This window comes from Bufo gargarizans, chromosome 4 (assembly GCF_014858855.1).
Source record: "Bufo gargarizans isolate SCDJY-AF-19 chromosome 4, ASM1485885v1, whole genome shotgun sequence".
NCBI classification, from domain to species: domain Eukaryota; kingdom Metazoa; phylum Chordata; class Amphibia; order Anura; family Bufonidae; genus Bufo; species Bufo gargarizans.
In genome coordinates this window covers 285775809-285790008 of record NC_058083.1, presented here as the reverse complement: position 1 = coordinate 285790008, position 14200 = coordinate 285775809, and the positions used below count along the sequence as shown (strand labels likewise).

General features: G+C 44.7%; 1 protein-coding gene across 2 annotated transcripts in view; it reads left to right on the top strand.

The window, feature by feature from the left end:
* PDSS2 (decaprenyl diphosphate synthase subunit 2) overlaps positions 1 to 14200 on the top strand; it is a 196750-nt gene that overhangs the window by 165798 nt on the left and 16752 nt on the right. For both annotated transcript variants that reach the window (XM_044289937.1, XM_044289938.1), the window contains exons 5-6: positions 135 to 209; positions 10247 to 10420. In XM_044289937.1, coding sequence (XP_044145872.1) covers positions 135 to 209; positions 10247 to 10420 — 249 coding nt within the window. The remainder of the gene's footprint in view (positions 1 to 134; positions 210 to 10246; positions 10421 to 14200) is intronic.

Here is a 14200-nt window from a genome sequence, read left to right as displayed (position 1 = left end):
TTTAGCAGATGTCTGGATCTAAGCTTTCACTATACGTTAGGTTCAAACTAGAAGCAATAACATTTCTTGAAAATGTGTTAGTAATGTGTTGTGTTCTGATATCTGCTGAAATAATTATATCAATGTCGTTGCAGGTTGTAGAGTTAGTATCTGGTGCCATTGGTGATCTGGTGCAGGGAATATACTATGAAAATTCATATTTGCCAGAGGTGAGTATCATATTTTACAATTAAGATACAATTTGCATTAGTAACGTCCATTAAATCTTAATCTTAAATTTGTTAGGCGGGGCAGGGGTAAAATAAACTTAAAAACAAAAACCCTATTCACGTGTTAAAGGTACTGAACCTCCATTCTGATCCCTCTTCCTCCAATCCTCCAGGGGGTGTGCAGCATTCATGTACCATTTATAACCGCTGCAGCCGATCACTAGCCTCAGTGGTCACGTGTGCATAAATAGCACTTGACCGTTTAGGCCCATGATTGGCTGCAGCAGTCATATGAATGGCACATGACCGCTGCAGGGATATCCAATACTCTCAGCCAGTCATTGGCTGCACCGACTCAGGTGACCATATCTATGACCCAGCCCCAAGAAAAATGTTGTGGACTTAAAGGTGATGGGAGCGATGGAGAGCAGGTAATTATGAAACGTGTAGTGGGAGATGCAGGATTGGGGCCTTTAGTTAATAGTTAATTATTTCCAGAAAATCCCTTTAAGTGTTGTGAGTATTTTGCACTATAAAATTGAATAAATAAAATAAAGGAGTTTTTTCTTTCCAGTATTTCCTCAAAACATGTGCTGGATTTGGAAGCCATGACAGAGCATATTGCATTCAGTTTTTATTTTTATTACCTATGGTATATTACCTATATCTTTTACGTTGCCTGAGTTTTGTACAGGGTGAAATTGCTGCAAATCCATAGAAAACTGCAAGGCAAAATCCAAACGCAACGTATGCAGATTTTGTTGCAGATTCAAGAGCAAAATCCTATAATTTTCTTTCCAGCCGTCAACAAATTATGACAATGTCAGCACTGCTTAGATATGCAAATGAGTTTTTAAAAAAAGTGAGAGAACTGGCTTAACTGAGCGAGAGGCCTTTGTCAGCGTCCAAGGAATACTGTTTCTCCTTGTGGAGAGCCCCTAGTAGATGTAAGGAGTCTTATAGGTTATGCAGTGTTTTTCTGAGAAAAAAAGGTACATAACTGATCTGTAGTTTCCAGCTTCTTCTTCTCTGCTACCCTTCTTGTGGATTGGTACAACGTTGGTCTAGGGTTGTTGCGGGTATCGAATTTTCGATACCCAATCGATACTTTTGTCCCGGTATCGATACGATACCGGGATTTCCGTTTTTTCGATACTGGGCTGCGCTTCTGCGCAGCCTAGTATCTCTGAACATGAGCGCGCTGCTATCGGCGCGCTCATGTTCTCTCAGCAGCACGGGGAGAAGGAAGCTGTCCTCCCTCCCCCCTGTGCTGCTGCCGCTGCCACCAATGAGAAGAGAGGGGCGGCAATGAGAAGAGAGGGGCGGAGGAGGGGCGGCAATGAGAAGAGAGGGGCGGAGGAGGGGCGGCAATGAGAAGAGAGGGGCGGAGGAGGGGCGGCAATGAAAAGAGAGGGGCGGCAATGAGAAGAGAGGGGCGGAGGAGGGGCGGCACCACGGAGGAAAGGCGGCAATGAGAAGAGAGGGGCGGAGGAGGGGCGGGCGCACTGCGCCACCAATGATAGGTTTATTTCCACACAGAGCGGCGCCCAGCGATGTCTCTGCACTCACCATTAGTCCTGGGCGCCGCTCCGTTCGCCCGCAGTGCCCCATTACTGTCTCCTCTCCTGCTCCACATGCTGCTGATTACTATCGGAGCGATGGGAGGAGACATCAGCTTCACTAGTGGGCGTTCCTTTTCCCTGCGCTGCGATTGGACAGCGCTACAGCCAGGGAGAAGGAACGCCCACTAGTGAAGCTGATGTCTCCTCCCATCGCTCCGATAGTAATCAGCAGCATGTGGAGCAGGAGAGGAGACAGTAATGGAGCACTGCAGGCGAACGGAGCGGCGCCCAGGACTAATGGTGAGTGCTGAGACATCGCTGGGCGCCGCTCTGTGTGGCCTGATAGTGAAAGTCTGGAGTCCCATATAGTAGTCAGTCTTTAACACATACAGGAGGCGGGTGCTGGCAGCAGAATCGCATTGCCGGCACCCTGCCCCTGACAGGGAGCTGCGATCAGCGGCAGTTAACTGCCGCTGATCTGCCAGTACCCGCCTCCTGTATAAAGGGGTAATTATCATTGGTGGTGCAGTGTGCCCCCCAACCCATTAAAATCATTGGTGGCACAGTGCGCCGGCCCATCTCAACCCCCCAGTATTAAAATCAGGGACCTCTCCCCTCCCCTCATTGGTGGTGCAGTGGCAGCTTCTGATCGGAGCCCCAGCAGTGTAATGCTGGGGCTCCGATCGGTTACCATGGCAGCCAGGACGCTACAGAAGCCCTGGTTGCCATGGTAACATCCCTGATGCTGTGTGCACAAAGCACAGAGCAGCAGGGACAGTGTGAAGTCCTATTCACCCTGATAGAGATCTATCAGGCTGAATAGGAAAAGGGATGAAAGATCCCAGGTTCTAGCCCCTAAGGGGGGGAAATAGTTATTAAATAAAAAGTGTAAAAAAAAAAAAAAAAACACTAAAATATGAAGTATAAATCACCCCCTTTTCCCAATTTCACATATAAAATATATAAATAATAAACATATTACGTCGCCACGTCAGAAAAGTCCAAACTATTAAAATATAAAAAAAAATCTAGGTGGTGAATGCCGGAACAGAAAAAATAAAATAAAAACTGCGTGATTCGCCATTTTTAAAAATGAGGAATGCACGTGGCTTTTTTTGTTTATTTTTTTTGCGTGGTATCGAATGGTATCGAGTATCGCAATACTTTTTCATGGTATCGAAACCGAATCAAAAATTTGGTATCGCAACAACTCTACGTTGGTCATTCTCCAGTCTTTAGGAACATCGCCTGTCTGGAAAGACTGGTTAAACAGATGCTTTCAGAACAGCAGATGCTTCTCTACTGAGTAGCTGTCCTATCTCTGCTCTGCACTGATAAAGGGCTGTCACCCGAAACAACTCTTTTCCCTTTTTATTTTCAAGTATTTTTTACTGATGACCAATCCTCTGGATAAGTCATCATTATTTGATCAGTGGTGGTCCGACACCCAGGACCCCCGCAGATCAACTGTTTGAGAAGGCAGCAGTGCTCACAGTAGCTTTCCTAGGCCATGTGAAGTGAATGCTGCTGGGCTGTGATAGAAAGCACAGCTGCTATACAATGTACACTGCGGTGCTTGGTAAGCAGAGAGAAGGCAGCGGCGCTCTTGCGAGCACCGATGCCTTCTCAAACAGCTGATCGGCGTGGGTCCCGGGTGTTGGACCCCCATTGAGCAGATACTGATGACCTATCCAGAGGATAGGTCATCAGTAAAAAAAAAACACTTGGAAAACCTATTTAATAACATGGAAAATGCTTTAGCTTCTCTGGACAAATGGTCCAAATGATAGTAACAGCAGTTCAATGTGTACAAATGTGAAATAATGAACTTGGGGAGAAAGAACCTTGGCAGTTCTGTATTAGCCAGGACTTCAGAAAAGAAGGATGTAGGGGTCCTGAGATAAGACAGCTTCAGTAGGAGTGCCCAGGGTGGGCATGCAACTGGGAAAGCAAGCTAGATGCTTGGCTGTATAGCTAGAGGTATTTTATTTATTATTTATTTTTTGAACTCCCTTATATAGTGCTGACATTCTGAAGGGCTTTTCCTGCTGGTATAAACAGTAGGAAGAGAGAGATCATGATCCCACAATAGAGAGGTAGTGAGACCACATCTGGAATACTGTGTCCAATTTTAGAGACCCCACCTACAAAAAGATAAACTGTATTTTTGGACTATAAGACACACTGGACTATAAGATGCACCTTGGATTTGGATTAGAAAAAAAAGCTGAAAAAAAATTCCATCAGACCTCAGAGCAGACCCTTCTTCTTAATTAGACCTTAGATCAGACCCCCTAACCTCCATCAGCCTTAGATCAGACACACGAGCCTCCATTAACCTCAGATCAGACCCCATCAGACTCAGATCAGACCCCCATTCAGCTTCAGATCAGGACCCCCAGCCTCCATCAGCCACATATAAGACCCCCATCAGACCTCAGATCAGGCGGTAAAAAAAATAAAAAATAAACTTACCTTGCCTGCTCCTGATGGCACTGCATATCCAGGACTCACCACACCGCTTCTTACGGCCCACGCTGCACAGAGACCCGACGTCGCACAGCATCAGGTCATAGTGTGCACCTACGTCAGGACACAGTGCACAGAGGGACCCAGAAGAAGACCAGGGAGGGTAAGCACTGCTCAGCGCTTCACTGCCCTCACCTCCCCACGCCTCTCGTATAACGATGAGCGCTTCCTTAACATAAATGGTCATTAGCATTCGGACTGTAAGACACGCTGACCCTTTTCTCTACTTTTGTGGGGAATAAAAGTGTGTCTTATAGTCTGACAGATATCGTAGATAAAATGGAATGGGTGCAAAAGTGGGCTAAAAAATGGAGGAGGGTCTGAAGCATGAAACATATCAAGAGAGACTTAACCCCTTCCCAACATGTGATGTACTATTCCGCGACCGGTGGTAATGCCGTTCGCAGACAATTAACCCTTCAGATGACGTGGTAAAGCCTGACCACAGCATCTGAGCACGCTAAAAACCGAAAATGTCCGCTTCCGGTTATGCTCCAGCTCCCCGTGCGGCGATCGGAGGAGCCGGAGCTTGTGTGCAGCAGGCCCTGTCTTTGTGAATGACAGGAGGCTGCTGCATAGTATTTCCTATGACGCCCTTGCCTGTAATAGGGCTCCATAGGAAAGTAGTAAAAATCATCATAGACTCCAATGCAAGTTTACTGGAGTCTATGATCAAATGATTGATTGTTATAGTTCCCTTTGGGAACTAAAAAAAAGTGTAAAAAAAAATAGTAAAAGTTTTTGCAAATAAAAAAAATATAAAAGTTCATTTTACCCCCCCTTTCCCCAAAATAAATACCATGTGTATCGTCACATGCGTAAATGCCCTTACTATCAAAATACAAGAGTATTAATTCCATGGAAAAAGACTAAACAAAAAAAGGGTCAAAATGGCAGATTTTTCATTTTTTGGTCACTTCTCTTCCCACAAAAATTTAATAAAATGTGATCACAAAGCCGTACACACCCCAGAATGGTATCAATGAAAAGTATAGATCGCCCCGCAAAAAATGAGCCCTCATACAGCTCTGCACACATAACTACAAAAAAGTAGTTATAGGGGTCAGAATATGGCAGCAAACTTTTTTTTTTTTTAAATGTAAGTTAATTTTTTTTCAACATCAAAACGCAAGTAAAAGTATACATATGTGGTATCGCTGATTTTGTACTGACCTAGAGAATGAAGATCACAAGTGAGTTTTACTGCCTAATAAACGCCGTACAAACCCCCCCCCCCCCCCCCCCCATAAAACTGTGGCAAAATTGCGTTTCTTTCCAATTCCACCACCTTTAGAATTTTTTTCCCACTGCATTCTATGCAATATTAAATGGTGGTGTTGGAAAGTACAACTTGGCCCACAAAAGATGAGCTCTCGACTATGTGGATGGAAAAATAAAAAAGGTATGGCTCTGGGAAGGTGGTGAGCAAAAACGCAAAGTCAAAAAAGCCTCCAGGGTAGAAAGGGTTAAAGAACTTATGGGGTCATTTATTAAACTGGTGTAAAGTAGAACTGGCTTAGTTGCCGTTAGCATCCAATCAGATTCCACCTAAGCCAGTTCTACTTCACACCAGTTTGATAAATGACCGCTTAAAGGCCTCATGCACACGACAGTATTTTTTTGCGGTCCGCAAAAGGGGATTCCGTTGTTCCGTGATCCGTGTCCGTTTTTGTTTCCGTGTGTCTTCCTTTATTTTTGGAGGATCACCAGACATGAAGGAAAGTAAAAAAAAAATCTAAGTCAAGTTTGCCATGCAAATTATAGTAAAAAAAACGGACACGGACGCGGATGACAATCTTGTGTGCTCCGCATTTTTTTACGGACCCATTGACTTGAATGGGTCCGCGAACTGTTTTCCGTGAAAAAAATAGGACAGGTTATATTTTTCTGACGGACTGAAATCACGGACGCGGATGACAAACGGTGCATTAGCCGAGTTTTCAACGGACCAATTGAAAGTCAATGGGTCCGCAGAAAATCACGAAAAACGGAACAACGGACACGGAATGAAACAACGGTCGTGTGCATGAGGCCTAATCTGTATAACCTTGAGAAAAGAAGGAAAGGGAGGACATGATCGAAACCTTTAAGCGTGTTAAAGGCATAAAATGTTTTAGGAATGAAGTGTTTTAATGAAAAAAAATAATACAACAACACAAGAACAAGAGGACACAACCTAAAATAAGTTGGGGGGGGGGGGGGGTCACATTAGAGCAAGGTGTCAAACTTGAGATCACATACCAAGGTAGCCATAATAAAAAAAAAAGGTTCAAAATGTATGGATTCAACTGAGTTAGGGCTCATGCACACAAACGTAACTGTTCTTGCAGTCCACAAAACACAGATAGCGGCCTTGTGCATTTCACATTTTGCGGAACGGAATATCCAGCCCATAATGGAACAGTCCTATCCTTGTCTGTAATGCAGAGTGCTTCTTTACAGCCATTTCTCTGCCCAAGCCTGTGGCTTGAGGATGTTACATTAATAGCCCTCCATTCTTTTCTATTACTGATCCAGTTATTAACCTAATTACGCACATTTTCCCCTAGACCCAGCATTCTCAATTCATGTGCCAAACTAGAAGCTGACCAGATTCGTTTCACTGGACAGACCCCTGGTGCACCCAATACTGATATGGAGTTGTACGTTTATTTCCATTGAGATACTCCAAGATAGCAACTTTAGCTAGAAAACATTTTACCGAGAATAGAGGTTAATCTTACAAACTTATACACCTTTCTGAATATTGGCACCACTTTTGCTATACCCCAGTTCTGCAGAGTGAGAACCAATGGTTGAACGGAATTTTAACTCCTCAAATCTTTCTATGTACTGAGTTATCTCCCAGGTACAGTACATTGAAAATGGATAAATTGATTGGTATAACAATTTTATTTTTGTCGATTAACAGAAAACCAGGTCCTACCTACAGTATGGCTTTAATGTGCTGTTATTTCATCCAATCCTCTATGAAGTTCTGAACTGTCATTATATTACCTTCTTACCATTGCTGAATTAATAGTCTGTCTGTGCATGGTGAATTTTGATATGACGCTTTCTTGCTACAAAAGATATTGTTTCTTTTCAAATCAGTCTCTAATTTTGTGATCCCTCCTCTCCGTGTAACATTGCACCTCTTGGCACGTGCTCAAGTTAGTAAGATTAGAGTCTGCAGCAGGAATTTGATTTAGTCTCTGGTTTTGATTTCTAGAAAGATGATACCTTATAAGAGTGAGATGGGTTTGAATTTCATTCTTTTCTAGGCATATCAAGTGTTGCACTTTCTACAATAGGCAACAGTTCAAATTTTTTTTGCACAGAATAATGAGACTATTAGCATACAGCCTGTTTATTATTAACATGACATATAATGTAAGCTGTAAGTGACTGTCCTTTGCACTTTTAAAGGGAACCTGTCACCGGGATTTTGTGTATAGAGCTGAGGACATGGGTTGCTAGATGGCCGCTAGCAGATCCGCAATATTCAGTCCCCATAGCTCTGTGTGCTTTTATTGTGTAAAAAAAAACCTATTTGATAGATATGCAAATTAACCTGAGATGAGTCCTGTCCCTGAGATGAGCCCACTGTGAAGGAACCCAGCACCGCCCCGCATCCTCAGAATCTCCTCCTTGCTCCTCGACAACAGAAAGCTAGAGCACCGTGATCTCGCGATGCACGAGTTAGAGCACGCACAGTGTCGTCATAGTGTTCCTTCCCTGTGCTGGCATCAGCCTTAGGGAAAGAACTGCACATGCGCTAGCTTGCGCATTGCAAGATTACGGCGCTCTAGCTTTCTGACGTCTGGGAGCAAGGAGGAGATTCTGAGGATGCGGGGCGGTGCTGGACTCATCTCAGGGACAGGACTCATCTAAGGTTAATTTGCATATGTATCTAATCGTTTTCTTTACACAATAAAAGCACACAGAGCTATGGGGACTGGATATTGTGGATATTCTAGCAGCCATCTAGCAACCCATGTCCTCAGCTCTATACCCAAAATCCCGGTGACAGGTTCCCTTTAAATTGTATTCATATAATTGGGAAGGTGGCTATTTCCTAGTCTCTAAACAATGACATAAATTACAGTTCTTCAGAAATTTGACCTAAAATATGATTGTGATGCATTGTGCAGTGAAAAAGTTTAAATTTTTTGCTAAAAAATGTATAGCTTTTTTTCTGCAGCTTGTGTTACTCTTCAAAAATGTGGGGTAGAAATAGGGTAGAAAAGTGGTGTAAATAAAAGCTGAATTTGCCAAATTTATTAAGAATCATGTTCTTAATAGATTTGAGACATCTTACGCCAGCAGGGTCTTGGGACCGTAAGTATAATTTTTTTATTATTATTATGACAACCCCATCAAGCCACAGGATAGGGAATAACTGATCAGTGGGATCCTGCTGCTGGAAACACTATTGATCACAAAAACTGGGCCCTCGTACACCGCAGGGCACTCCAAAATGAATGGAGCAGCAGGTCAAGCTTGCACGCTGCAGATTCATTTACTCTATGGGCCCTGCCGGAGATAGTGGGGAGCTTTGCTCAGCTATCTCCACCAGTCTCATAGAAATTTATTAAGCAGCAGTACTCGTGCCCAACCTGTTCATTTCGGGGGGCTCTGCAGGGTATTTCTGTTAATCGGTGGACATTCCATCCTGTGGAATGGGAATAATTTGAAATTTCCTGAATAACCCTTTAAGTCAGGATGATTCTTATATTAATTCTTATATATTCTTATATTTTCATCAGGGATGATCACAATTAGCTTGATGACATCAGTGGTAGATTAGGATGACATTTATATATGAATCGTATTAATAAAGCTTTTAAAGCTTTATTCATCATCATGTTTGGAGTATTAACCTAACTTCTTTTCTGCATCTAGTGATGAATGGGCACCATGGGAATTTGAAAATGATTTTTATGAGTTGCACTTCTAAATTTGCATTAGAGAAAGACATTCTGGAAATGTGAATAGGGGGAGATTATTAAAAATAGAGTAAAGGAGCTCCTTTGGAAAATGAAAGATGGAATCTGATTGATTACTATGGACAACTAAGGCCTCTTTCACACTGGCGTTGCGGGAAAAGGTGCGTGTGCGTTGCGGGAACATGCACGATTTTTCCGCCTGAGTGCAAAACATTGTAATGCGTTTTGCACTCGCGAGAGAAAAATCGTACATGTTTGGTACCCAAACCTGAACTTCACAGAAGTTCGGGCTTGGGATCGGTGTTCTGTAGATTGTATTATTTTCCCTTATAACATGGTTATAAGGGAAAATAATAGCATTCTGAATACAGAATGCATAGTAAAATAGGGCTGGAGGGGTTAAAAAAAGTAATAATAATTTTACTCACCTTAGTCCACTTGTTCGCACAGCCCGGCTTCTCTTCTGTCTCCTTCTTTGCTGATTGCAGGAACAGGACCTGTGGTGACGTCACTCCGGTCATCACATGATCCATCACCATGGTAAAAGATCATGTGATGACCGGAGTGACGTCACCACAGGTCCTGTTCCTGCAATCAGCAAAGAAGGAGACAGGGTCTCCATCTTGATCATCTCCTAGCAACCGTGCGTGAAAATCGATTTTCACGCAACCCCATTCATTTCTATAGGGCCTGCGTTACGTGAAAAATGCACCAAATAGAGCATGCTGCGATTTTCACGCAACGCACAAGTGATGCGTGAAAATCACCGCTCATGTGAACAGCCCCATAGAAATGAATGGGTCGGGATTCAGTGTGGGTGCAATGCGCTCAACTCACGCATCGCATCCGTGCGGAATACTCGCCCGTGTGAAAGGGGCCTAAGACAGTTTTCCTTTACATCAGTCTTGATAAAACTCCCCCATAGTGTAGCAATATAAAATGCTATAGCATGTATATTGTATGTTGAAAACAGCAGTAGGCATGTAGTTTCATATTTTCTTACCCATGTTTATTTTAGAAAAATGCCTTCACTGATGACATTGGAATAACAAACTGGATGGAACACATTTTTCTGTCTCATGGTGCACTGTTGGCTAAAAGCTGTCAAGCAGCTATGGAACTAGCAAAGCATGATCCAGAGGTCCAGTCTATGGCTTTTCAGTATGGCAAGCATATGTCTTTAAGCTATAAGGTAAGATATATTGTCAGAGTCCTGTCACTATTAGTTTTCCAGTTTAGAGATATGTTATTTTACATACTAATGGTGGAGAGGATCAGCTGGATTTTGGGTGTTTAATTATATTCACAGAAAAAGAAAACCTTTTCCACTACTGTTTTTCATTATACAGGGTGGCCCACGAAAAAGTAGCCAGTCTCCAATATCTCCAAATCAAACTGCCTAATAGTAAATCTCTCAGCTTTCAGTCCCTACAGGCCTCTGAAAAAATGAAAGCTGAGCTCTAATTGGTTGCTATAGACAACGTAGAAAGATTTACTATTAGGCAGTTTGATTTGGAGATTTTGGAGGTGGGCTACTTGTTCGTGGGACACCTTGTATTATATGAATACACGTCATGATCGGTATGGTGGGGGGCCTTTTCCTTCTACACCATTTAGAATTCTGGAAGACTCTTGTGAAATAAACTTCCAAACAGGGGCGTAGCTAGAAATGACTGGGCCCCATAGCAAAAAAAATGTATGCTTCCCCCCCCCCCCCCCCCCCCCCCTCTTTAAATAATGCAGCTGTGCCTGCCAGGCTTGAGCAGGTATATGTGTGAATATGGATTAGGGAAGATGCTGAGATCCGGAACAGCCGGATCTCAGCATCTTCCCTATTCACACATATACCTGCTCAAGCCTGGCAGGCGCAGCTGCATTAATTAATAGTGTGGTGTGGTAATGGTTAATGGCATTTTGGCGAAGAAACAGCCACCTAGGCTACTTTCACATTTTCGGCAGTGTGATCCGGCAGGCAGTTCCGTCATTGGAACTGCCCGCCGGATCCACTGATTTTGATGTGACTGAAAGCATTTGTGAGACGGATCCAGATGAGGATCCGTCTTACAAATGTATTGCAAGAACGGATCCGTCTCTCCGCTTGTCATGCGGACAGACGGATCCGTCTTGTATTTATTTTCACATTTTTACCGGTCTGCGCATGCGCAGGCCGGAAAGACAGATCCGGCACTAATACATTCCTATAGGGAAAAATGCCAGATCCGTCCTTGTGGGCCCTTAGGCGATAAAGTCTCAGTGGGCCCCCTTACATAGTGATAACTCTCTGAGTATAGATAATGTAGTAGATATCACCTGCAGTTCTTTGTAACAACACAGATAACACAGTACTGGCTATCTGAGTACAGAAAATGTAGTAGTGTTACCTGCAGTCCTATGTAAAACTACAGATAACACTAGAGCTGATAATGTGGTAGTGTTACCTGCAGTCCTACGTAAAAACCACAGATAACGCTAGAGCTGATAATGTGGTAGTGTTACCTGCAGTCCTATGTAAAAACCACAGATAACGCTAGAGCTGATAATGTGGTAGTGTTACCTGCAGTCCTATGTAAAAACCACAGATAACGCTAGAGCTGATAATGTGGTAGTGTTACCTGCAGTCCTATGTAAAAACCACAGATAACGCTAGAGCTGATAATGTGGTAGTGTTACCTGCAGTCCTATGTAAAACCACAGATAACACTAGTGTAGATCATGTGGTAGTGTTACCTACGTCCTTAATGTGCCTCCCTGTGCCTCTCCCATGGGACTCCATGCTGGCGGTGCTGCCTCCTCTTCCATCTTCTTCTTGCCCCGCACAGAACGCCTGATGCAGCTGCGTCAAGACAAAGGGAACACTGTGGGCATGGTGATGGTGACACACACAGGGAGAGACACACAGACTCAGGTGACAGACAGACACACACACAGGGACAGACACATATATATGGACAGACACTTATACGATGGTGAGATCGTCACAGCACCTGCTGTGTATGGGGCAGGCTCACCGCCGCAATCCGCTCCATCCATTGTCTCAGCACCGCATAGTGAGTGGAGCACTACACTGCCTGCATGGTCCGGGTTATCATAAGCTGGGCCATGCAGGCAGCCGCCTGAGACAGAGGTGAAAACCCAGTGACAGCTCAGGCTTCTGTCACATCACCGTTCAGCCTTTCCGTTCTCCTGCTCCATTTAGGAGCAGGAGAATGGAAAGGACGGATTCGGCACATAACGGAGCCGAACTAATCCTACGGACCCCATAGACTATAATGGGGTCTGTTAGGTGTTCGCTCAGAAGAAGATTCTTGAAGCGGAGACAAAAGTCTTGCATGCACTACTTTTGTTTCTGCTCCAAAATCATCTTCTGAGCGGAAACCAAACAGACTTTATTATAGTCTATGGGGTCCGTAGGCTCCGTTTGTCTCCGTTATGTTCCGAATCTGTCCTTTCCATTCTCCTGCTCCTAAACTGAGCAGGAGAACGGAATGGCTGAACGGTGATGTGAGAGAAGACTCATACTGATCCTTTCTATACAGGCCCCCTTCTTCTCTCTCTGTACAGGGAACACTGACAACTGTTGCGGTCCGCATCTTTTGCAGCCCGATTGAAATGAATGGGTCCGCACACATTACGCAAAATTGTGGCACGGAGGCGGACCCAGAATTATGGTTGTGTGACTGGACCCTAAAGGTGGGTCATCAGCGAAACTTGGTGGTGACAGCAGCGCTGAGTGACAGTAACTACTGACAACACCTACTAAGGACGAACTCTAAAGATTTAGCATGGACAAGTACTACTTCTCCATGCTAAATCTTACAGCGTGTCCTAATTATAAGTAAATGGGACATCATGGGAGGGTAGTGGTGCTGGCTGAGACTCACTATTTGGCTAATGGAAAAAGCTCAGTCACTGTGACATGGCTGAGCCTCAAGGGGTTAAAATTAAACAACTGGACAAAAGAAGAAAAAAAAAAGCAGCTTACTAGTTTGAAGACAGGCCAGCAGCAAGCAGGACAGGAAGCAACTCTGCAGTGTCATGGTAGAAAGGCAGGAGCAGCCACACTGGTCACCTACTGGTGATCACAGAAGAACGTGGGGCATGTCAGGAGGACTGCAGAAGGAGGAGGCAATGATAGGGTTATTTTCCTGGGACCCGGCCCCTCCTTCTGCAAGTGTCTCTCTCAAGGCTCCCGAGCTCTTTTCCCTGGCTGTGTGAGGAGGCGGAGCCAAGGAGGCAGCATCGCACAGTGAGTGAGAGGCAGGACACTGCCTGCATGGCCGGGCTTATCATAAGCCGGGACATGCGGGCAGCCGCCCGCGACATTTGGGACCTATCATATGCAGCTGCAGGAGTGAGCTGGCACAGCGGGCCCCCCCAGGAGCAGTGGGCCCCGGGCCCCGGCACTTGACCCACACACTCCAGCAGCTCACCTCGCACGCAGCTTCCTATTCTTGAAAGTGCCGCTCCAAGTCTGCGACTCCGCCTCCTCCACTTCCAGCCAACCACCTCCCAGACTGCCTCTCTACCTCCGCCCTCCGGCTCCGAGTCCGACCGATCCCCTATCACAGCACCATGCCCGGCCCGCTGGCCACATGAATTTTTATTTTTATTTTTTAATCCTCAGTCGGCGGCGGGCCCCCAGTGGCGTAGGGCCCCATAGCCATTGCTATGGCGATCCCTACGCCACTGCGTCCTATTCTTGCCGCACTTTGCGGACAAGAATAGGCATTTATATTAAAGGCTGTCCGTGCCATTCTGCAAATTGCGGAATGCACACGGACGCCATCCGTGTTTTGCGGATCCGCAATTTTCGGACCGCAAAACACACCACGGTCGTGTTAATGAGGCCTAAATTATACATACCCCAAATGTATTAAGAAAAAATACATCTCTTCTCGCAAAAACAAGCTATTAGACAGCTACATCTACAGAAAAATAAAGTTATGGCGAGAAAATAAATTTCAGCCCAGTG